The following is a 27,179-nucleotide window of genomic DNA, read 5'->3' as shown; positions in this document are numbered from 1 at the left end:
TCAGAGACATGACAGTCAAATCAAATAAAACAGAAGTCAGAAATGTTGGTCCAGAAAAGTCACAATGACTGTAGTGCAACTGAACGGTAGTGCAAATAAACATTTAGAAATTACAACATTTAGAAAAGACATTTTCAAATGTATTTCTTAAATGTATAAACACTTAAAATACATAAGTAAAATGGTATATAATAAACATCAATTTGTGTGAACAAGAACTGGCAGAGCTGTAGAGCAAATAAGTCACAATGATAGAAGTCTAAGTGAACTGTAGTGCAAATAAACATATCTATGAAATGAACATGTTCAACTGTATTTCTGAATGTATAAACATTAAAAAAATAACTAAATAAAATGGTATATAATAAACATCTATAGGTGTGACCAAAAACTGGCAGAGCGCTCCTTCTGTGCTCCTCTTTCTCTCTTCTGTGCTTCGCTTTCAATTTTTTCCCTTTAGCATCTTTTAATTAGATGAACCTCTCCAGAGGTTTGTCTCGGACTGTTTTCTTTTGTTTAGATTGGACCTTGTCACGGCTGGTGCTGGATGATCCGGAAGACGTGCTTGCTTGGGCCTCCTTACTTTTGCTCACATCATTTTTAGCAGAAATATTGCTGTGAACACTGTAAAGATAAATTTAGTTTTTATCAGAAACAATCTTTCACACTGAGGGCCATGCCACGATATCCATGAGGTCAATATTTGATTACAAATGTAATTTAGATTCATGGGATTTTATCTGGCTAAACAAATTCAGCAGATGTTACCTATACACTGTTGTGATACGTAATACGTAGTGTACGTAAGCAGGAAGTGATGTTGTGTATGATGCTTTGATGCTGAGACACGCAGTAAAGTTGTTACTAGTTCATCTACCCTGTGGTCGAGTATTACTTCATGGTGGCAGCGGTTAAAACCTTTAATATTAATAGCGTGCACATCCTTGTCAACGCAAGTACAGAAACGTGCAACAAGATTAAACTATATTGACGACCGCGCTGAAGTTTTAACGGAGTTAACAACGCGACTTCACCTGTTAACGTTACACGTGTTGCAGATCGGAGAAGGCACTTTGTCCGTGGATAATTGTGAATCGGTCTAAGAAACACAACGAAAGCAAAACGGAACACACAAGGAAAATTTACAACGTGAGTACAGCAAAAAACAAAAAGTTAAAGAATGGCAGCACATCTACCAATGATGAACAGGTCTGATCCTGATCTAAGTGAGGCAATGTCCTTATTTAAACAAAAAATGAATCTATATCTGGAAGATGAAGAAATAACAGATGCAGATAAAAAAGCTAGGAAAGTGTGTAGAGGCATTGGAGATGAGGGTTTAAAACGACTCAATGCAAGTGGTCTCAGTGAGGCAGATAAGAGAAATCCTGACACCTTGTGGAACTTCTTTGAAGGACAACTAAAGTTAAATGTTAACTTCAGAATTCACAGGCTACATCTCATGCAATACAGACAGAGAACAGATGAGAGCATTGATGATTTTGTGACCAGAGCCAGAACACTAGCATTGAAATGCCAATTTACAGATGAAGAGCTTAATGAAAGATTAGTTGAGCTTATCATTGCCAGTACTCCCTTTGATGCTTTAAGAAATGATCTTTATAGCAAGCCTAAAGGGCATCCAATTGCTGAAATACTAGCAGAGGGGCGAAAACACGAAGCTTTAGCAGCTGGAAATGAACAAATTCAACAGCTCAGTGTGCCACACAAGGATAAAGTCCATGTAATAACAAGAGGACGAACATGTCAAAACTGTGACAGGAACCACAAACCCAGGCAATGCCCTGCATATAATGATACATGCTCTATGTGTGGAAATAAAGGCCATTGGGCAAAATGCTGTAAAAAGACAAGACGACAAAGACAGTTCTCCGCACAGCGCAGAAGCAAGTCACGACCACGCACCGGATACCAAAGACATACATACCCAAGAAGAGACTACAAGCACAAGGATGAGCCCAGCATCAATGTGGTAGACAATACTAAAGAAGATGATGTAAGCACATACCAAAAACACTTTTACTCCATCACCATCAGTGCAAAGTGTTTACATAGCATCCATGTGAAGCCACCCAGAGATGAAGCATATACAACGCTGAATGTTAAACCACCACACTTACAAGGACAGGGATACACACTTCGTCTAAAAATAGACACCGGTGCATCAGGAAACACACTCCCATCGCGTACATTCCAGCAGATGTATGGAACAGCACCACAAAATATGCAACACCTGAAACCACCATCCAACATAAAGCTGACGTCGTATACCGGTGACATAATACCCTGTTATGGAAATCTCAATATGCCGTGCCAGTACAAAGAGTCCAGATGGATAGATGCAAAAAATGTTGTTGACGTACCTGGACCAGCTGTTGTCGGATTACCCACAAGCGAACTGCTCAGACTTGTGACTGTAAACGTGGACACCATGTCTGAAAGAGAAAAAGAACATGTGAAACAACCAACAACTACGTGCAAACCACAACAGATAAGAGGCATTAAAGAACTGAAGGAGAATTTTTGACAAATTTGACAAAATAGGCAGTTTTAGCGGCACAGCAAAGCTGATCCTGAAACAAGGCGCTAACCCATTCATCGACCCACCACGTAAATGCAGCATTCACATTAAGGAAAAACTTCAGAGTGAGCTGAATAAGCTTATCGATCAAGGAGTCCTACGAAAAGTAGAAGAGCACACAGACTGGTGTTCCAGTCTAGCCTTCAGCACAAAGAGGGATGGATCATTAAGAATCTGTCTAGACCCGCAGAAGCTAAATGCAAGCTTGAAGAGGTGTCCTCACAAGATACCAACTATAGAGGAACTAAACCCAAAATTTGCAAATGCAAAAGTATTTAGCAAGCTAGATGCAAAAGCTGGATACTGGTCGATACATCTGGATGAGGAGTCACAAATTCTGACTACCTTCCAAACTCCCTTCGGCAGATATTGCTGGAGACGCTTACCATTTGGCCTTAGCGTATCCCAAGATCTCTTCCAAGCAAGGATGGACCAAATTCTAGAAGGTCTCCATGGTGTAATAAGTATAGCAGATGACGTCGCTGTATGTGGTACTGATGAGGAAGAACACGACAGAAACCTACAAAACCTGATGAAAAGAGCAGTAGAAAAGGGCCTGGTGTTCAACAGTGATAAATGCATTATCAAACAAAAGAGCATATCATTCTTTGGAAACCTGTACACAGACAAAGGTATCATGCCAGACCCAGCCAAAGTCCAAGACATACAGAAGATGCCAACACCACAAGGCAAAGATTAGAGCCCGACCGATTTATCGTTTTGCCGATTTTATCGGCCGATATGAGCATGTCGCAGATATATCTGTATCGGCGTATAAGCCGCAGATATGCGCCGATATGAACGTTTGTTGCAGAACACATTAAATGCATTTGAAACATGTAAGTACTTGTTTGTCCAGCAGAGGGCGCCATACTGGTTGCTAATGGCGACCCAGATCACTCACTGTAGTGACACCAGCCAATCCCCCACCCCCTTCACTTCAGTCAGTCAGTCTTTCAGTTCAGGTGGCTGCAGTCACGCAGTGTCTTCTTCACAACATTTTTACACCTGGTATTAAGACGCGCTTTGGTCGATTGGATTATAAATGGACAAGAGAGACGCATTCCCGCTTACATTTGGTGTTTTTAATCCGTCTCTTTGTCGACTTGCGAGTTAAAACGCAAGCGGGAGAAATGACGCGAGACGGAGAAATGACACGTTTAAACTACACGCAGCCGTGCACTTATATAACACTATATGAGATTACTGCTGCTTGTGTTGTTAGTTAACACACTCATTTCAGAGCAATTGATTCAATAAGCTCGCGCAACTCTACACCCTTGCTAAATAAAAGAGGCGGAGCGAAGACGCATTAGTTTTATTAAAGTCTAAAGTTTGCACGGAACCCTGGGTTTGTGTTATAAAAACGTTGTGCACAACATTAAACATAGCGTACATTAGTAGGGGAGAGCGGGGTAAGTTGTCACACGGGTAAGTTGTCACACTGTTAATAACTCCAACACTAGAGGCTCTATCTCAAAAATCAAATAGCCACTTTATGTGACTTCTTCTTCTATAGTGAACTTCCTGTTCACATGTGGTCAAGATCACTGTAATCTGAGGTTAGCACAATTTTCTTATTTTTCTGCTTAAAAAGTAAAAAAAAATCACTTTACATTTTATGCAATACAACTTTGTTAGGTGTGAATGTTTAAAATGATTATTTTGCACAAAATAGAGGAGACCGTAAAGTGTCTTTTGATACTTTAGCTAAAGTGATATGATGAGCTAAACTTGAGATTTAGACAACATTAGCACACAAGTAAGTATGGGGCAAGTTGTCTCAATGACTTTGGGGCAAGTCGTCACATCTGACAACTTGCCCCTGTACAAACAAACACATCGAACATGCTCAGAAAACATGATATAGAAAAGAATAAGCCTCAATCTAGCAAAAAGCTGTTTCAAAAGAAAGGGAAGCAGAAATCTGGACCTATGAAAAACAAGGCAGCTAAAAGAAGAAAAATCATGCAAGAGTCATCATCAGATGATGAAGAGTGCTTCTGCCTCGTCTGTGTAGAGCCATTTTCAAAGAGTCGTCCAAAGGAGACCTGGGTAAAATGTGTAAAATGCAACAATTGGGCCCATGATGCTTGCACCTCAGGCCAGGCAATTTATGTGTGTCAGAATTGTGATTCTGGAGATGAGTCCTATTAGTCATACAGGGCATCTGTTTTGTTCAGAGGTTAAACATGTTAAGTTAAGCAAGTTATCTGCAGCGTTCCATTCAGTTATCTGGTTTTATGTGAAAGCCATAGAACATTTGAACCAAAGTTCAAAGTAAAGTGGTCTTGCCACTTAATTGAAATGTGCATTATTTGGATTGAAATAATTGTTTTTCCAGATTCTCCAGGCACGGATGTTTATATTTCCAGTTTGGTTTGAGTTTAAAAATTAAAATCAATATTCACAATTAAGTAGTTGTGTTCTTATTTTTAGATAATCTAGTGTGACAACTTACCCGCCCTAGTGTGACAACTTACCCTCCGATGGGGCAAATTGTCACAAGTGCACAGTCACTATTCAACAGTCTACAACTCTGTAATGAGATAATATATAAAGATGTTATGAATACAACATATGTGCCCAAGACTTCCTTCTTTCATTTGGTATGAGATTTATACCATTTTGATGTATGGTGCTCAGTAAATGTTAGACAGTGTGAAAAGTGTGACAACATACCCCGCTCTCCCCTATGTGCTCCGTCAAGCATTGTCTTCGTAACTGTGAGTGGCTAACTAATTTGTGAAGTACACAACTTACTGTAAAGCTAATATTAATCAATGACTTCATAAGTTTCTCTTTATAACGTTATTCTCGTCAAAACTGCAAATGATGCAAGTTTTATGTATTTTGTTCTCTTTGTGTTTTAAAGTTATTTATAATAAGTCAAGTTTACTGTTTAGTGCACTGATATCCAACTAATTTTGGATAATAAAGTTTATTGTTAACTTCTTGCCTATAGTACATATCTTTGTCACATCAATATAAGTGTTGGATCACCACATTTGTGAGTGATCATTGCATTGCATTGTATTTATTCATAGTATATTATGTTAAAGTATATAGTGTATTCTATGTACAGTACTTTAGTATAATATACTGTAGTATATACTGAACTATAATGTACACATAAAGAATATCGGCCGATATATCGTTATCGGTCTTTTTTTACTCCCTAATATCTGTATCGGCATCGGCCCGAAAAAACGCATATCGGTCGGGCTCTAGCAAAGATGACCTCCACCGATTTATGGGCATGATGAATTACCTCTCACCTTACATACCAAGGTTTGCAGGGAAAGCACACACACTAAGGGGTTTGCTAAAGACTGACTCACAATGGGCATGGGATGATGACTATCAGAAGTGCTTTGATGAGCTGAAAGCAACAGTGACTGTGGATGCGTGTCTGAAATACTACAACCCAACAACCACCCTCACACTGGAGGTGGACGCATCACAGAAAGGTATTGGTGTTGCACTAGTACAAGACAATAGACCCATTGCTTTCGGTTCAGAGACACTGACTTAATGCCAGTCAAGATATAGCAACATAGAGAGAGAGAGAGAGATGCTTGCTATTGTGTACGGCATGCAACGATATCATACATACCTGTATGGCAAATCATTTGTTGTTGTGACGGACCACAAACCACTTGTCACAATATGCACAAAACCTCTGCATGCCGCTCCCCCCAGACTACAACGCATGCTAATCAAGACACAAGGGTACAATTACAATGTTGTGTACCGCCCTGGAAGTCAAATGATCCTAGCAGATGCCCTCAGTCGCCTGCCGAATCCAGAAAATAATGAAGACATCGAACTGGATGAACGTATAGACGGACTCGATACAGAATTTGAGGATCCTACGCAGCAAACCATTGCAATAATAAATTTCTCCCAGGAAAAACAAGAGACTCTCAGGACTGAGAAAGACCCCAAACTCAGTGCCCTAAAAGAAATCATCCATCACGGATGGCCTGACAAGATACAGGACCTGCCAAAGGATCTGTGTAGTTACTGGTCTTTTCGAGATGAACTTGCCATAGAAGCTGGAGTTATATTCAAGGGCAGACAGGTGCTTGTCCCGGAAACAATGACTAATGAAATTCTCACACAGCTTCATGCAGGCCACCAAGGCATAGAAAAAACACGCAGACTGGCACGAGAGAGTGTATACTGGACGAAAATAAATACAGACATTGAGAAAATGTGCAAATCCTGTAGCACATGTGCAGAACATCAAGATGCACACCCAAAGGAACCACTCATTCCACACAAAGTACCATCCAAACCATGGCAATACATAGCATCTGAGCAACTCCCATTGATAGTGACTTACCATCGCCAGCCGAATTACTCTTTGGCAGACCAGTCACAACCCTCTTACCGAGTCATGGGCATCCAGGCAAACTACAACACAGACAACACCTGGAAAACAGAACAATGATGATGAAAACACATCATGATCAGAGTAGCGGCAGAAACTTACCTCCACTGTATCCTGGACAGTACGTAAGAGTGCTTGACAAAGAGAGGAGAATATGGAACCTGGGAACTATTGTGGAAAGATGTAAGGAGCCAAAAATCTATCTGATACAGACACCAAATGGAAACAAAATTAGACGTAACCGGAGTCATCTCAGAGAGATGTACACAACACACCCTCAAGAAACAGAAAAAAGTGCAGTTCATGGAACCACCAGAAACAGAGGTTTTGGAACAAAGCTATAAAGACCCTGTTGAAAGCAAAATCACACAACCTACCAAAACAAAGACAGACAATAAAAGCCATGAGAACAATAAACCAATATGCACAAGATCTGGAAGGATTATAGTCAAGCCAGCACAATACAAGGACTATGTACAATGATAAAGAGATAATAATAATAACTGTGTAGAAAGAAATTTCCTGAATATATGTTGAATGTTATGTTGGTCAACATTGAAGGAAAAGTGTGTTAATACGTTTTATGTTTTATTAATGATGGTGCTCCCTATACTAAGAACAGGTAAAGACATTATAAAGTTCTGCTGATATTTTAAGTGTCTGAGTATGTAAAGAAAGGGGGATGTTGTGATACGTAATAAGTTGTGTACCTAAGCAGGAAGTGATGTTGTGTATGATGCTTGGATGCTGAGACACGCAGTAAAGTTGTTACTAGTTCATCTACCTTGTGGTCGAGTATTACTTCATACACAGAACTCAAATTAACCTCCTAAAACCCGACCTTTGGTTTGGCTTGCATTTTAGATATCTCCAAGCTATTTGGGGATAGGAAGAAGCAATGAATATAATAACCAAATATTTTTCTTTGAACATGAAGCAGTGTAATTGACCACGTTTGTGTACAACAGGTTCCAGTTTCACACAATGAAGTATATGGTGCAAACAACAAAACATGTGATATCACACGGTGTACAGGGAACATGCCATGGTATGAAGTTAATCACTGTTCAATGTCAGTGCATTACATATCGTAATGTAATGCACCAATAATCATTTTTTTATTACTTGCACAGTTATAATGTAGATTTGCACTACTGGTCCGTTCAATACACTACTGGACTGTCTATTTCATACTCCCTGTTCATTTGCACTGCTGGACTACTTGAATTGCATCGTTTGCACCCCTGTACTATGTACTGAATATTACAATAACTATTCACTGCACAATAACTTAAGGCATTGCACTCTTAACTGACTAGTTACAATCCAAATTAATTCATGCACTACTTAAATATTAATTTCACTACTGTTCTGTTTAGTTTATTATGTACATATCCATTTGTAAATTTCTGTATATTATGTTCATAGTACCACCCATAGTAAGTTTTTACATCATATTCCATAATCCTGCACCTATGCAAATACTGATATCCTACACTTTTTGTACTGCTTTTGCACTTCTGGTTAGACCTAAACTACATTTTCTTGCCTTGTACTTGTGTAATGACAATAAAGTTGAATCTAATCTAATCATATAGCCCACACAGCTATGTATTGTAATGTTTTAATATATATCACGTTACCTTCGAAATTCAGTCGATGATGTGAGGAACTCCAACACCTTCATAAACCTCCACAGCCTCGATGCATCTTCTTTGTGTGTTTACCTGTTCCACGTGCTCTGCAAGACCATTTTGTGCTTGAGCGCCACCAAGTCGTGTTTTACTGGAACTTCAGCAGAGCCAGGCACGTGAACAAAAGCGGCAATCTCATTGGGCGGACAACCAAAAAAAACAAAAAAACGTGTCCGAGGTGTTTTTCTGAAAATGACCCTTTTGCGCCTCGTGCTTTATGCGTGGGTGTGCGCACTCACATTGGGGCTCGTTCTTGAGTCACGAGACGTTAAACGTCGACAATAAACGCGCACGAAAAACGTCCTGGTGTGTAAAGACCTTAAGACACACGGAAAGTGTTTGAAAAACAGCCTTTGTGACCGTGGATTTGTGTGGGTGACCATCTGCTCTGGTGGCAGCTTTTTCCAGTCAGAGATGAGGGTATGCATCAAGTGTTTTAAAAAGCCTCCCTCACTTCTAAAATGACCAGTAGGTGGCAGAATGATACAAACAGTGAAAAGGTTACTGTTATCAGTAGAATATCGCACGGTTGGGAAGGGCTCTTAGCCAATTAGATTCGAGAAACAGAAAGTGTTGTATAAAAAATATATTTTTGTATGTTTAACAGAATAAATAAACTCATACAAGTTTAGAACAACATGAGAGTGAGTCATGATTGACAGAATTTTCATTTTTGGGTGAACTATCCCTTAACCCTCAAATGGTCCTTGGGGGGGTCTATGTGACCCCAAACGACATTTCATTAGTTAAAAAAAGTTCCCTTCATCTCAGAGATATAACATTTTGTGACTTTTCCTAAATAATCTATCTTTACATACACAAAAAGCTGGGCTTGATTCGGTTGTTCTAAAGGTATGTAACATTTTTTTTTTAAAAGTCCCGTTCTTTCTGTGTTTTTGAAGCTTTGATTGTGTTAACAGTGTGCAATAAAACATGTGTTCATGTTTCACATGCAAAAAACGAGTTTTTTTTACTTATCTGTAAACCGCTGTTTTCACTGTCCTTAAAACAGGCTGATGTCTTCCTTGTTCTATGAATCTTATGCCTCGGGCCGGCCCTGATTTTATATCATGTAAATTTAAATGTTTAAATGACATTGTGCTGCGTTGCGTTTTGAAGCATGGTAAAGATAATCTATGCTAAAGACGTTTGTTGTTTTGTATATGCTAATAGCTACACTTAATTATCTTTTGAATGATCAAAACCTGCTTAGCTGAATGCTTGAGTGTTAAATTAATCAAACACCTGTAATATTGAGAAAATCTTTTTTCTTACAATTATGCTTTCAATTTTGGGGTCATATAGACCCCAAGGGCCAGTAGTGTAAACAGAAATCAAAAAGTGTTTGAGGGTTAATACATTTTTGGGTATCCTATCTTAGATGGATTTTTTTTGTGAGCTTGTTGTAATTATGACCTTTCAGCAAATCATATTTCGTTCAATTTTGTTATAAGAAGGTGTCTCACATAAAAATTTTAAAAATGCAATTGGTCTTTTTCTGATATTTGCATATTCAATTTACCACACCAATCTTAGCTTTGTTACATCAGGAGAAAGCAGATTTATTTTCAAAAGTTAAGATAACTTGCATTCTATTTAAAGATTTTGAAAACAAATATTTTTGTATTAAAAATAACATGCACAACAAAACGAGAGACGAAATGATTTAATATTTTGTTTCAGTTGAGTTGCCTTATACCATAAAACACACACCACACACACACACGCACGCACGCACGTGCACACACACACACACACACACACCCAATCCCTATTTTTAGTCTCAGGATATGTGGGCTGCAGTGTTTTCTAGGTAGTGTAAAGTATAGGGCTTTTTTTACACTGCGCTTAACCCTGGGTTATCTTTGTTCTAAACCGTGCTTTTAACTCTGGGTTAAAGAGCGTTTCACACTTGTAATTTAGAAGCAGGTAATTTTATCCCTAAAATTTAGCGTGCCAAATGCATGCAGTGTGAAACAAAGCAGGGCTGGAATGTTGTGATTTGATGCTTAGCAATGGACAGCCAATTAAAAACTGAAGTACAGATACCTCATATCACCATTTGTGTACTGAAAGCACCTGAATTTGAGTAAAACTTACATCCCAGGAGACTTAAAACATCCAAGAGAGATTTACGTTTACATTCAACCTGTTCTGTCACTGATGTGGAAGCGCGAGACAAGTGGTTATTTAAAGTGACAGCGCGCTGTTTTAATACAGTCAGTTTGACATCGTTTTTTATCCAATCATGACTGTTGATACCACAAATATGCAAATGAAAATGTTAACCCAGGGTTTAGGTATATGCACATTGTGAAACGTCAGATTATGAATTCCCAGGGTTATCTCTTAACCCCTGGTTAAAAATGAACCGTGTGAAACGTGAAACAGATAACCCAGAATTCCTTTAACCCGGGGTTTAGAATAAACCCAGGGTTAACAATTTCCGGTGTGAAAAGCGCTTGGGCCCTATTTTAACGATCTGAAACGCAAGTGCGAAGCGCAAAGCGCAAGTGACTTTGTGGGCGGATCTTGGGCGCTTTTGCTATTTTCCCGGAGAGAGAAATAAGTCTTGCGCCAGGCGCAAATCAATAAAGGGTTGGTCTGAAGTAGGTTAATTATTCATAGGTGTGGTTTGGGCGTAACGTCAAATAAACCAATCAGAGCGCTATCCAACATTCCCTTTAAACGCAAGGGCGCAAGTTCCATGGCGGGTTGCTTTTATAATGACGGATTTACCAGGCGCACGCCAGGAGCGGTTCACAGCTGAGGAGACCCACGTTCTTGTAAGAGCAGTCAAAGACAGAGAAGTTGTTTTGTATGGGGATCGGAGAAACCCGCCCAAATCAGCGTAGGTTAAACAGGCGTGAGAGGAAATAGCCACAATTGTCTCATCAGCTGGCTTCCCCATCGTTGTGCCAAGCGCTACAATGATGTCAGGAGACGGGGAATCCCAAGCTTGCCAGCATAAATCGGGCACGTCGTGTAACGGGAGGTGGATCTGTCTCTACACATGACCTGACGCCAGCAGAGGACATCGCTGCGTCCACCCTCACTGCTGAAAGGGTTTGGGGGCTTTGAAATCGGAAACGCAAGCAAGGTCCAACCCCAAAGTACACTTACAAATCAAGTTCATATACATTAAGGTTTCTTATAAAAACATTTTAATTATTATTTACATAAAATAAACGTAATACAACCACACAACAAACTTATGAAAATATTTTAATCGTTATTTGCATGAGAATTTTTTAACGCAGACACACAATACATAAAAACTATCACCACAATGCTCACCACAATGGTTTCCCTTATCTCATGTATTTTTTATTGTAACAATTATTGATTTGCAAAAATAACTGTTGCATCTGTGTAGATTAGATAAGCAATGCGCTTTGTGCACGCTATACCTTATGGTCAAGCATGCGCCCTTAAAATAGCATAATGAACTACACGTAACGCGCTACTGACTTTAGACTAGTTTTTTCTGGTTAGTAGCGCAATTGTTTTTTGAAACTTCAAAATAGCATCAGGGATGGTTTGCGCCGGAACACGCCTCCTTTTTTGCGCTGAACCGCCCAGGGAGCGCAAGTTCATTCCCTAGTTTGCCGACGTGCGTCTGTGGAGGGAAAAACCCGCTGTGCGCCGGTGCAAAATACAAAATGATACATGCATCACTGACAAAGTCAATTGCGCTGGGTGCAAGATAGGGCCCCTTATGTGTATCTTTCTGCATTAAGTCTTTACTATCTGGATGTCTTTGGTATTTCTATTCAAATGGGATTTGTGTGCATTGCTCTATAGATTCTGAAGAGAGGCTGCGGTGTCAATGACAGAGATGGTCTCACTGACATGACTTTACTTCACTACAGTTGTAAAGCAGGGGCTCCTGGAATAGGTGAGCATGCATGTATATACTCACGTTTGGAAAAAAACAACAACACTAATTAATGCTTTTTATTATACTGGTATGCTATATAAGACCAGACATCCCAGCAGAAATGGGAAAAGTACACACATCCCTTACTAAAGTTGAAGTTCAGATAGTCGTGTTTAAAAATACTCTGGTAAAAGTTAACCCCTGGGGTCCGACCATTTTGAGACACTGGCAGAGGTTCTGACATGCTCTTACATCTTTTTTTTTCAGTTGTTTTAAACATATTAGTGGCTAATTTCACATAACACTGTATTCAGCACAAACTGTGTTAAAATAAAATGTGAATAACATGTCTGTACATGTTTGTATTTTAAAGTAAATTATGTATATGCATGGTTAGTGAAAAAAAGTAAGGCCATGTAGCACTTACTAAACATTTGTTCACAAGCAAAAAAGTACTGGATCTTGTAGAGTTGGGAATTTTCCACAAAAAATAATAATATTTTACCCACTAATTCACATGAAACAATATATAGATTGAACTTTTGTAAGACACTTATTGTTGTGTAAAGGCAATATGCAAGGGAGGGTCAGTGGTCATGAATATTAATGGCATTCACACCTGAGGAGATAAAGACCCAACCCCCTAATGCCTCAATGAGAATTGATTTTGCTAGAATGAATTTGAGGAGATTTAAAGAGAAAATATTTTGCTTGTAATTTAAAAACAAAATAGCATACCTGCAAACGAGTTGCTTTTCGGCGAAAATCGCCGTTTTTAATTGAAAAAGGTCATCCATGTGAATCATGTAGATCCAAAGAGTTTTTGTTTTTTTGGGGGGGTCTCAACTTCCCATAAACAGGAATTTCAAAAACCTACTGCGGTCTGCTTCACAAAAACAATAAAAGCTCTTTGGTAATCACGCGAGGTCATCACAGCGTGGTTAAGGTTAGGATAGCGATTGGTCAATGGATAAGACCTGAACAAATGGGGTTACGTGAAAGGCGGGTCTATATAACATCATATGTGTCCCACATCATTAATGATTAACATTGGCTGCTAACGTATATTTTACATTTTGAAGTAGACGCTATCTGACGAAGCTCGCGCTATTTAATGTGCACTTCCGGTTTAGAATACCTCTGAGTTCTCCTAGGCGCGACGCGGCGCTGAGCTGCGTGGCCAGTGTGCGATCCCCTTTAGTGTAAGGGTGGATTCATCTATGAGACTGGTCTGGTGTTAGCCAGGCTATTATTTAATTGTATTTTTTCCACATTTATTTATTAATGTATTTATTTATTTATTTATAATTTTATTTATTTCCACTTTTATTTATTTTCACATTTATTTATTTATATATTTATTTATTTTCACATTAATTAATTTATTAATTTCTTTGTCTGTAGGCTAATGGGGGGGGGGAGTGTTTCACCTAGCAATCAATCTCTGAGTGCCAGTGCTGAAGCATTTAGGCTACAGTGACACCTTGTGGTGTGACCAAGCGAACGAAGTTGCACAGATTCTGTTCATATTTCATGTCTTATTTTAGTCTAATGAAAAAAACTTCCAAAACACACAGTTAGATGGTGTTTTTTAACTCTTTCACCGCCAGAGTTTTTAAAAAAAGTTGCCAGCCAAGCGCCAGCGATTTTCATGATTTTCACAAAAGTTTAATGCCTTCCAGAAAATGTTGTTCTTTAAATATATAAACATACAATATATCAAATGAAAGAACAGACCCTCTGCTTTCAAAAAAAAAAAAAATGTTTCATCCTACCTTCAGTAGTTCTTTAGTAATTTGCTTTTGAATATGGGTAGGTTTCTGCAAAAACACCACATTTTGAGAAAAAAAGCAGAGATAATTCCATTTTTGTGACGGACTTTTCATAGAGATTCCATTCAGAGCGATCTTTAAAACAGACATGGACATGCAGCTGCTTGCCATATGGCAATACTTCCGGGTTTAAAAAGTTGCGGAAGGGTATAATAGCGGTATTGCGGAAAGACAGAAATACTCGTCATTGGCGGGGAAGCGTTTTCTCTTGATTGACGAGATATTTCGTCAATGGCGGCGAAAGAGTTAAACCTACCACCCTTCCTCTGTTTGTAAATGTAAATAATTTATTCTAAATTAACCAAAACATGCTAATCTGTATATTTAAACAACATTTCAGGAGAAAAGATCTGGAAAGATCTGTGGTGATATGGCTTAGTTATTTTGTTTAGCTCATTCAACTGCTGTGCATTGTCAGATTTTAGCGCATTCAAATTTGTTAACGCCTAATTTGGATCTGGTGATTATGATTACATTGGATGCAAATTTTACTGTATCCACTTGTAGTGTCTCTATTATAAATGGACAAGTACAGTATATTGATATAGGCAAGGGTATAGGCTTATTGCTTTAGCAAAACTTTAGCTAACTTACTACATGAGCTTCTTACTAGTCATGCCTATTAGCAAGAAAACAAGTTAAATAAATTTGTTTTGTGGCTAATTAGGTGTAAAGTTTAGTATTTTGTTCATCACACACCTAAACAACAAGCCAAAAAAAATACAACTCAGTTGGGAGCTGGGAATGGCTACTGCCTACCTGTGTGATGTGCCAGTATCGGAGATGTGAGCTGCACAGACGTATGGACTCGCGGGCACGTGCATGGGCTGAGAGAGGGAGAGATTGCATGGGAAGTTATTTTTTTATAAAACAAAAAATACATTAAAACTAACGAGTCTGTTTTGAAAATGTAAAAAGTAAAAAGTACAGATATTTGTGGGAAAATGTAAGAAGTAAAAGTAAAAAGTTGCCAGAAAAATAAATAGCGAAGTTAAGTACTGATACCAAAAAAAATCTATTTAAGTACAGTAACAAAGTATTTGTTACTTCCCATCTCTGCATCCTAGCAAGGACATCTTATTCTGTCAGGCCTTGTAGAAACTGTGAAAGTGATTTACATTTGTGTTTGCAGGTGATGCTGAGAGCTCAGCCAGTTTTGCTCGTCAGCTGCTTTCTCTGGGAGCCGAACCATCCCTACGCAGTCGCTGGACAAACATGAATGCTCTGCACTATGCTGCATATTTCGATGTTCCCCCTCTCATCCGAGTGGTTCTTCAGGCTTCGCAGTCAGGAGGTGAGGAGAGGTGATGGAATGACAGCAAGCATAAAATCATAATCACAGTTTGAATCCCATGGCAATAACAAACAGAAAGTGTTTGTGTGATGTATCTGACCGTATGTGGGCTTTGGGATTTCAGAGGTGGACTCAACCTGCAGCGATTTTGACTTTGGCACCGCCTTGCACATTGCTGCCTCGAACCTGTGCATTTCTTCAGTGAAGTGTTTGCTGGAGATGGGAGCTAACCCTACTTTTAAGGTAAGTTATTTTAACTAGTAAATCATAGGTAGATGATTTAGGCAGATAGAGTTTCAAGAAAACATCTAAACCCCTGGATAAACTACACCACTGGATTTTTGCCTACATTGGTCATAAATTTGTAGGAAAGACAAAATAATATAAAATGTCTTTGTTGACCACATACTCAAACATTCACATGGCAGGGTGGACAACATATTCAAATCCATAGGTGTACATGCTTCTACATTACATGGTACTTGCTAACATCTATTGAGATATCTATTGTATGCAAAACACCACACAAGAATGCAGCTTTCATAGCCGCAAGAAGCCTGATACAATATTCAAAAGTTAAGTGATGCAGCAACACAGCAAGCCATATTCACAGGGGTAAATAAACAGCAGAATTGCTTCAACAAGAGGATACACATTCTGGAGTGGCCCAGTCTAAGTGCTGACCTCAACCTGATTCAGATTTGGGATGACCTCATTAGAGTAATTCACAAGACAACCAAAGAATATTTCTGAAGAGTTTCTTGAAGAACAATGGTGCTAAATTTCTCCTGACATGTTGTTTAGGTCTGATCCTTTATTACAATAAACATTTAAAGGTGCAGTGTGTAATTTTTAGAAGGATTTCTTGACAGAAATGCAACATAATATACAAAACTATATTATCAGGGGTGTATAAAGACCTTTCATAATGAACCGTTATGTGATTATTACCTTAGAATGAGACGTTTTCATCTACATACACTGAGGGCCCCCTTACATGGAAGTCACCATTTTGTGCCGCCATGTTTCTACAAAAACCCTTAACGGACAAACTTTCTTTTACTAAGTTGTCTCCGATGATGACATGTTTGTTTGGTGGCGGCTATCATAGTTTCTCTATGTGTTTCAAATGCGAGAGGTGAGCAGTGGACTAAGCCGTTGTTTGCAATTCGCAACCTCACCACTAGATGCCGCTAAAATTTACACACTGCACCTTTAAGGAAGGTTACTTTTGCCACAGGGTTAACCCACCATTATATCTAAGGATTCATATATTTTATTCTGAATGTTTACATTGTGTGAAATCTTTGGTTTGTTTGAGCAGACTGTGTTTGTCTGTTTTAACTAATAATATCAGAATTCATAATTCAGAAATCCATTGCCATTCCAAGGGTTCACTTAATTTTCTTGCAACCATCCAGTGGCCACACAATGTCATACTTTATAAACAGACAGACACATACACATTGACTGTCTGCTTTTTTTTCCCCTCTCAGTCTGTCCCCACCAGCACAGCGGTAAATTAGCCATGCTCAATTCTCTCCCCAAACTAATTTTAAAGTCAAAGAGTGTGGCTGCCAAGGATCATTTTCCTCACAAACAGCAGATGTCACTGAATTATTGATATTATTTAAACTTGTGAAATATGTGAATTTCAGTTCAGACAGACCTTTTGGGAGAGGTCTTTCTTTTAGCATGACGATAGTCAGATGGTTTGTGCGTAAAGTGTTTATCAGAGCTTCTGCCAGAACATAAAATAGAAACTGGCGGGAGACTCGTCTTCTTCGGTTTTCTCTCTGTAATGTGAGGCAGCCAAATTTTCCTATTCTTTGTTTTTCACCCTGTGTGATCTGTGCCAGTAATGCATCTTGTTTGTTGCCAGTGCTTTTTCTCTGGGCATCTTTCTGTTTCTAATCGTTCAGGAGAGGTATTTTTAGGTTAGTGTTTGTTTATAAACAGACAGTCTAATAAAGATATTGGCACCCAGACATCAAATTATATGATAAAGCTGTGAGAATGGGCTTGGTAGACTTTTGAAATCAGAGAGCGGTCTGGAGTAGCCCAGGTTTAGCCATAAAATACTTATTTTGTAATGTGTTGCCAGGCAACAACACTGACAATGGGAAAAAAAATATAGTAGTAGAAATTGAATAAAGGAGTTGATGATAAACCAAACCATTGTTGGTCATCTGACCCACCCAGTTTCTTCTTTGTGTGCTAAGCAATGTGGTCCATCAAGTTTTTCATACATGCCATTGCGTATAGTTTTAACTACATATATCATCATTTTTGTTTTACAGTTTAGACAGTATGAATTACAAAGCAATAAATACTCTGAACTTACAAAAAATACTGTTCTTGATGAGGGTATCACTTAATAAATCTTTAATAGATTGTGTTGAATAGATTGTGGTGCGTTATAGTTATCCCTAGTTAGTGACCCAACAAAAACCATAAGTCAAATGAACAGCATACTTGCTTAACACTAAAACAATAACTAATAAAAGCTCTGGATGTCCGCATGCAGATCTTGCATTGTCATATTTTGCCAAAGCAGTTAAATGAACAATGTTCCAAAGTCATTTTTTGACGAACATAGAACTGTTTGAGCTGTTTGTTATTTGTGATGCCGAAATATTGAAATTTGTGCAAAGTGTTTTGTTGTCCACTAGGGGGTAGTCTGATGCTGTGGAAATGAACTACACTAAGAGCACTGATATTTTATGCACACATATATGTGAGTGCATATATATGTATGCATGTTTATACACTCACCTAAAGGATTATTAGGAACACCATACTACTACTGTGTTTGACCCCCTTTCGCCTTCATAACTGCCTTAATTCTATGTGGCATTGATTCAACAAGGTGCTGAAAGCATTCTTTAGAAATGTTGGCCCACATTGATTGCATATCATCTTGCAGTTGATGGAGATTTGTGGGATGCACATCCAGGGCACAAAGCTCCAGTTCCACCACATCCCAAAGATGCTCTATTGGGTAAGATCTGGTGACTGTGGGGGCCATTTTAGTACAGTGAACTCATTGTCATGTTCAATAAACCAATTTGAAATGATTCGAGCTTTGTGACTTGGTGCATTATCCTGCTGGAAGTAGCCATCAGAAGATTGGTACATGGTGGTCATAAAGGGATGGACATGGTCAGAAACAATGCTCAGGTAGGCCGTGGCATTTAAACAATGCCCAATTGGCACTAAGGGGCCTAAAGTGTGTCAAGAAAACATCCCCCACACCATAACACTACCACCACCAGCCTGCACAGTGGTAACAAGGAATGATGGATCCATGTTCTCATTCTGTTTATGCCAAATTCTGACTCTACCATCTGAATGTCTCAACAGAAATCGAGACTCATCAGACAAGGCAACATTTTTCTAGTCTTCAACCGTCCAATTTTGGTGAGCTCGTGCAAATTGTAGCCTCTTTATTCTATTTGTAGTGGAGATGAGTGGTACCTGGTGGGGTCTTCTGCTGTTGTAGCCCATCCGCCTCAAGGTTGTGCGTGTTGTGGCTTCACAAATGCTTTGGCGCATACATCGGTTGTAACGAGTGGTTATTTCAGTCAAAGTTCCTCTTCTATCAGCTTGAATCAGTCGGCCCATTATCCTCTGACCTCTAGCATCAACAAGGCATTTTCGCCCACAGGACTGCCGCATACTGGATGTTTTTCCCTTTTCACACCATTCTTTGTAAACCCTAGAAATGGTTGTGCCTGAAAATCCCAGTAACTGAGCAGATTGTGAAATACCGGTCCCGTCTGGCACCAACAACCATGCCACGCTCAAAATTGCTTAAATCATTTTTTCTTTCCTATTCTGACATTCAGTTTGGAGTTCAGGATATTGTATTGACCAGGACCACACCCCTAAATGGATTGAAGCACTTCCATGTGATAGGTTGATTAGATAATTGCATTAATGAGAAATTGAACAGGTGTTCCTAATAATCCTTTAGGTGACTGTGTGTATATATATTTAAACTTAGGTATGGCTCAGATGTACAACTTGACCAGATGTGTGTGGTGGTTGCAAAATGTGCAACATCTCTTTTTCCACCATTTTCATTCCACTGAATAAAGTTTGGGAATTGCAGTTCGTAAAAAACTTGCGTTCTGGGACAACATAGCAGGGATCAGTTACAGTAAGTAGCCTTTTAAATCCAGACTTCTCCACCACGCTAAGGGAGAGCATTTCCTTTGCATTGTAGTATGCTATTGTAGTATGTAGTATAGGGTTATGTCATTGTATTGCTTGGATGATTTACAGAGGTGGGTAAAGTACCCAAAATCTCTACTCAAGTAAAGTACAAAAACTTATACAAACATTTACTCAAGTAAAATAACAATAATTAGTTACTTGAGTAAGAGAAAAAGGATTAGATGAAAAAGTAGTTAGTTACTTCCGATCTGATAGAGAAGAAGTCTAAAAACACTATTTTCAGTCTACTTGAAGTGCTTCACAAATCTCTCATTGAAAGGCATTGTTTTGGTTAAAACCTAGGTTAAAGCAGCCTATCTCAGTCCTGCAATGGGCACATTAACATCACATAACGTGTCATTTGAAAAAAACAGATGTTTTTCTGACAGTTAACTGTGTCTTTATTTTCACGTTCACAAAACAAACGGTTTGTTATCATGTTTTTATATACATAGGAGCTTGATAAAAATGTTCATTTTAGAATTTCATATGGAACTTATCTGTTTTTGCAAATCAATTCTACATTTACCAGAATATATAATAAATGTCCCTTTAAAAACATACTATATTATTTTATTTTTATGAGTGTATACATCTTTTGAAGAAGAACTGTGTGGTCTCAGTTGATCGCCATGCCGTCTATACACAGTTTTCGATATTAGATCACATACCTTGTACAAACGGGTCCTGTTTGTTGTGTAATCACTCTAGATAGCCACTTCGGATCTTCTCCCACTGTACTTCGCAGGAAAACAGAATCATCCACAGCAAAGGATCTCTCTCTTGCACCATAGTCATGTGGATTTGTCTGCAAATACTGTTTACTATGAACAGTTTCATGAATGTTTGATTTCAGGAAGTCCAACCTAGTTTGCATGTGTCCTTTTAATAATAAGTCAGATGGTGACTGGCCTGTGGTACAATTAGAAGTTGTAAAAGGGAGTATATCATCAATGCACATTTGCTCATTAGTCAATTTCTTCATACCCATCTGAAACGTCTAGACATATCTTTCTGCCAGTCCATTGGTTACCAATCAAAATACCTGTCAGGATCCCATCACTATCTATGTCATCAGTTACTCCTCCCAATCGCTCACTCACTCCTGAGTTCTACACTGAAAAAAATGATTCATTAAATTTTTTTAAGGTAAGCGGTTGCAATCAATTTATTTAAGCTACATTTAAACAAAAAAAATGTGTTGAACTTAATCAATTTTATTTAGTAACCCTAGTATAAAAAAGCTTAGTAATTTCTGCCATATTTAATTGTGCTACATTCTCGTATATTATTTATTTATGACTGATGAAAAATTATTAATTGAATTTAATAATTTTTTTTAAGGTAAGTGGTTGCAATCAATTTATTTTAGCTACATTTAAATAAACACATTTCATTGACTAACTTTCAACATTTTTAAGGAAATTGTTTGCGATCACTAACCTTAAAAACAATATATAAAATTGACCCTTAAATGGCTTTGCAAATACACCAAGTGGTAAGTTTAATGTTATTTTTTAATGTCAGCAAATGTACAATAACAATTTCTTTGTGTGTACAAGTGTTTAAAACAAGTGCTCACTGCACATTCACAAAATATAAAATAAAAAAAACACAGATGGAAAGAGGCCACAATGTTTGTGAATCAATAAAACAGCACAAAAGTCAAAAACAGTAGTGCTGACTTCACACATTGCACAATAATTATTTAAAAAAAAAAGTGTTACATTTTTACAGACAACAGTTATGAATCATTAAAAGCATTATTAAAATGTTTAAAACTACGGATTCCCAGGTCTTAAAAAACAGAGGAGGCTGTGACATCTGGACTAACATTTCATGCTGAGCATGCACATACATGTCTGCTACAAAATTTCAGTATTAAAGGTGCAGTGTGAAATTTTTAGAAGGATCTTTTGACAGAAATGCAAAATAATATACAAAACTATATTATCAGGGGTGTATAAAGACCTTTCATAATGAACGGTTATGTGTTTATTGCCTTAGAACAAGACCTTTTCATCTACATACACCGAGGGTCCCCTTACATGGAAGTCGCCATTTTGTGCTGCCATTTTTTTACAGAAGCCCTTAAAGGACAATTTTTTGCTAAGTTGTCTCCAACAATGACATGTTTGTCCTTCTCTATGTGTTTCAAAAGCGAGAAGTGAGCCGTGGACTAAGCGGTTGGTTGCAACTCGCAACCTCACCACTAGATGCCGCTAAAATTTACACACTGCACCTTTAAAACGTTTTTCAGTCCTTGAATTTTTGGGGAGAGCTTTAGAATCCATCTGCATAATGAATTTCTAAAAAATTTCAAAAAAGTAGTATTTTAGTTCTTTGGGGTACGCCAAATTAAGCACATAGATTGTACCCAGCATCAATGCAGGCTTGTGCCACAGATTTGAGCTGCTCAAGAATCATCACTCCAACAACGATTCCAATATCGTCATAGTCGCCAAGAACACCTTTTTTCTTTTTGATTACACATATGTCCATGGTGATGTTTTCCAGGTCTTTCAATAAGTCATCTTGTTAACTGTCCTACATTTAAATAAAAATAAGCTGTTATTAGAGATTGTTCTGATTCATAGCACTTTGACAAGTCTACAGGCAAGGGTAATTACAAAAACTATGACACCCCTGTTGCCCATATATTATACAGTGCCCTCCATTAATATTGGGACAGAGTGCACACTTTGAGCTGTATTTAGAGGGTATTCACAAATTCCAATTTGTCTTTAGGATTTAGGAATTACAGTCGTTTAAATGGGCCAAACGTAATGGGACAGTTGAGCTTTAATGGACATGCATTTTGTATTTGTTAAATAATTTCCTCATGTATGAAGCATGTTGTGATCTAAAGTTGAAGTTTGGCATTTGGACGCTGTGGCTGTAAACACACATCATGTACACAATTCACGTCCATAAAACAACTTTTAAGCGAACTGTCCCATTATATTTGGCCCTGAAATACACTGAAATACATTTTTACATATATAATAACATATCCCAATATTTATGAAGGGCACTTTGTGTGTGTGTGTGTGTGTATATATATATATATATATATATATATATATATATATATATATATATATATATATATATATATGTATATGTATATGTATATATATATATATATATATATATATATATATATATATATATATATATGTATATATATATATATATATATATATATATATATATATACACACACACACACACACACACACACACACACACACACACACAAATATATATATATAACGTTATATATTTTTATACAACAGTTCTTTCTGGTTCTCGAATCTGATTGGCTAAGAGCTATACGATATTGTGCTGATAACGGCACTGTAACCGCTTCACCTTTCGTATTATTCCGCCACCTAGTGAATGGAGGTCCTAAGCAGGCTCATCTCTGAATGGAAAAACACACGCTCTCCGTGTGTCTCATTAGTTTACTAGCTCATAAATCAGTCTGTGAATCCCCAATCAGAAGTATTATTCCGTCAAAGATCAGCGCTCTTGGATGTTACGTTAAAGTTAATGGGAGAAATGTCTTGTCACATCGTGTGGACGATTAACACTTGGAAAGAGGAATATAAACACTCGTTTTTTTCTGGAGCTATATCTTTTATCAGAACGCGAAAACGCCGTGGAACTGCAGGTAAGCACCGCAGCTTTTAAATGTGGACATTGATCATTTACTTTATCGTGACGTGACTATTAAAACATGTTATGAGATATCGCCACTGGTATATTTATAAGCAGCATGCAAAAACATCTCTCTGACACTTATAAAAAACCGTTTTGTATAGTACTGACAAGAACAAAGTTTAATAATAATAATAGAGTGCTCGTATCGCGTTAAGAATAAATGAGAAAGCAATAGTAACGTTACACAAGTATAGTTTTATTAACTTTTACCTCGCGCCAAAACAATAACAACACAAAAGACACTAACTGTTAAATATGAATAAAAAAACAAGTACTAGTTTGATCATGACACCAAATACTGCTGATTTGATCTCATTTTGACGATCATAAACAAACAAGGCCAACATGAGAGCCAGGGAATCCCTTTCAGAAATGTAGCCCTGAGAGGGCGGTGGTCAGCGGGGCGAGTAAACACTGAGGTCCGCTCATGCTTTGGTTCTCATTCGTACCGAATCTCACTAAGCAAACGTTCAAACAGGCGCTATCTTTACTAATCGACTGCAGATTTAAATATAATACAGATATATTCTCGACTGAACTAATCTTAAAACTACACTTTGTGACCAAGAAACGGTAATATAAAGTAACGGCTTTTCCGTCCATTGAGTTGTTATGAGCTTCAAAGCAGCCGAAAGTTTTACCTGTCATTCTGGCCGCCCTCAAATCCGTGGCGGAAGAAGTAGTTCTCAAACAAAGAGGCTTTTAAAATAACTCTGTTGTTGTTTTCTAGTTTTCGTTTTTCAAACGTGTGCCGTCGAACTGTTGTATAAAAGCAATATCGCTCTCGGAGTCGTGTGATATAGCTCTATATCATCACGGCTGTGATTGCCTCCGGCACTCGGCCTGCGGCCTCGTGCCTCTGGCCTAATCACAGCCGTGATGATATAGAGCTATATCACACTCCTACTCGAGCGATATTGCTTAAATATCTGTGTGTGTGTGTGTGTAAGCAACTCCGAGAAAGCGAAAACATAGTGGAACTGCAGGTAAGCACTGCAGCTTTTAAATTTGGACAATTGATAACGAATTTATCGTGACGTGAATATTAAAACATGTTATGAGATATCGCCACTGATATATTTATAAGCAGCATGCAAAAACATCTCTCTGACACTTTTAAAAAACTTTTATATAGTACTGGCAAGCACAAAGTCTAATATTAAGCGAGTTAATAACAGACAAGGCCAACATCAGAGCCAGGGAATTCCTGTCAGAGATGTAGCCTAGAGGGCGGTGGTCAATGGGGCGAGTAAACACTGACGTCTGCTCTCTGGTTCTCACGTACCGAAGCTTCCTTAAGCAAACGTTCAAACAGGCGCTCTCTTAACTTATCGACTGCATATTTGAATATTATACATATATATTCTCGACTGAACTACTCTTAAAACTACATCTTGTGACAAAGAAGCGCTAATATTAAGAAACAGCTTGTTATGTGATTCAAAACAGCCGAGTGAAATCCGTGGCGGAAGAAAGTAGTTCCCAAACAAAGTGGCTTTTAAAATAACTCTGTTGTTGTTTTCGTTTTTCAAACGTGTGCCGTCGAACTGTTGTATAAAAGCAATTTCGCTCTCGGGAGTCGTGTGGTATTTGGTTAACTTATATCGTCACGGCTGGGATTGCCTCCAGCACTCTGCCTGGAGGAGCTATCTTATAAACGGCGTATTTTAAGTATATAAAAATATTCACGGTAAAAAAAGGTGCTGTATTACATTAAATATTACTTACTGTGCAAATAGACCGACTGAGCAAAACTCCGGGGCTGAAATATCCCGTCTTCCTTTCCCACCGTGAACCTGACTGGAAACTCCTTTTAGCACCAGGGAAAATGTGCATTTGTGCGCATGCGCAAAGAACCAAACTATTTTTTTAAACTGAATTTAATAAATTATAATGACTTGGATTTAAAGCACATATAATTCGCTTAAAACCTATTAATATATACTAATTACAATCAAAAACTTAAATAAAATAATTAAAACTAGCTAAATTGAATCATGCTTCATTTAATTGGGGCCATAATAATTTTTTTCAGTGTAATCCCTATCACCTGTGTTTCATCACCATGTCCTTTTATAACCCTCTCATCCCCATTCACTCATCGTCTGGTCTGATCACTTATGGACACTCACACTCACCCATACTACTCATCTGGAACTTACCTGTTGTTGCCTTCTATAACCCTCCTAGAATCCTCCGATCTCCATCTGCAAAGAGACTATATTATTATTCAGCTAAGTGCTCTCCAGAACCTCATATATCTATTATACTCAACTGTTATCATTCTACTTCGGTGTGTTTCAATAAAGTGCTGTTATACACTAGTCAACATTTGAAGTGGATCAAAACCTTTTCTAAAAGTTTTCTTAAAACCAATATCCAATACCCGTTCTTGTTTTAGGACAAATTTGATGAATGTTTTTGATCCACTTCAAATGTTGACTACTATACTTACCTTCAGTCTACTTCCTGGTTCTGAGCGTGGCAATACCATTCTGCTTCACAAATCTTTGGAATTCATCAGAAGTAAAAGTAGTCGCATTGTCAGTCACTATTTGTTCAGGTAACCCATATGCAGAAAACAGTCTCTTCAATCTGGTAATTGTAGCTTAAGACTAGGGATGGGAATCGACAACCGGTTCTACTTAAGAACCGGTTCCCAGTGAATCGATTCCTTTGAATCGTAAGCATGCCTGCTTAACGATTCCGCTTATCGGTTCCGCTCGCGCTCGTTGCAAATGTGTCATGACGTCACACACACGCTGTGTTGTTTTGGTTTAGAAAGCAGCAAACATTGCATCGAGGCAGAACGATCCAAAGTTTGGTTATATTTAGTGGTGGGCAGAGCGAGGCTTCGTGAAACACTGAAACAGTTGAATCAGTAACTTATATTTCACGCGAACATACGACAATACGATCGCGTTGCAGGAGGTTGCAGGACTGTCGCGTGTGTTTATGCAGCAGTATAAGCATAAAATAAAAGGCAGACACGCGAGTGTAACTCAGCAAACTGTATTCACAACAGAGCAGCAAACTGGCCGCCAGACAACAACAAGGCATGAGCAATCGACTGTCGATCGCATGATCCAGTACATCCTGTAACATCCCCCTTTACAAATATGAACAAAAGGAATCACCTTTTATACACTTACCAAGAACAAAATACTATATAAACTTTAGGCAGATATTTATATATATATATATATTTTTTATACTGACTGCCATCCTTAGCTTTACGTAAACTGTCACAGTAACATTTATAACATATTACAAATCCAGCCTCTTAGGTGGCTTGGACAATCGGCCAGCCCTAGTATACATGTGTCCATCTGATGGTGAATGTTTGGCAACGTCAGGTGAAGCCTGTTGCAAGGGCATCACAGGAGGTGAATCAGCAAGGGCTCCGGCAACACTACTATCTGGCATAAGAGGCATCTCAGGTTCACTTGTGTCCAAGGCTTGTGTGGCGGTTGACTCTGCCACTCTCAAGTGCACTCTGTTTCGTCTATATATGGATCCATCCACGTTAACAAGATA

At 38.2% G+C, this 27,179-nt stretch overlaps 1 protein-coding gene across 3 annotated transcripts in view; it reads left to right on the top strand.

Moving 5' to 3' along the window:
- The window catches only part of LOC129416908 (CAP-Gly domain-containing linker protein 4), a 127,663-nt gene that overhangs the window by 20,080 nt on the left and 80,404 nt on the right, over positions 1–27,179 (top strand). For all 3 annotated transcript variants that reach the window (XM_073864882.1, XM_073864884.1, XM_073864883.1), the window contains exons 4-6: positions 12,497–12,590; positions 15,537–15,698; positions 15,823–15,941. In XM_073864882.1, coding sequence (XP_073720983.1) covers positions 12,497–12,590; positions 15,537–15,698; positions 15,823–15,941 — 375 coding nt within the window. The remainder of the gene's footprint in view (positions 1–12,496; positions 12,591–15,536; positions 15,699–15,822; positions 15,942–27,179) is intronic.

The sequence above is a fragment of the Misgurnus anguillicaudatus genome, unplaced genomic scaffold (assembly GCF_027580225.2).
Source record: "Misgurnus anguillicaudatus unplaced genomic scaffold, ASM2758022v2 HiC_scaffold_28, whole genome shotgun sequence".
In the NCBI taxonomy this organism is placed as follows: Eukaryota; Metazoa; Chordata; class Actinopteri; order Cypriniformes; family Cobitidae; genus Misgurnus; species Misgurnus anguillicaudatus.
This window is presented reverse-complemented; position numbering and strand designations above follow the sequence as displayed.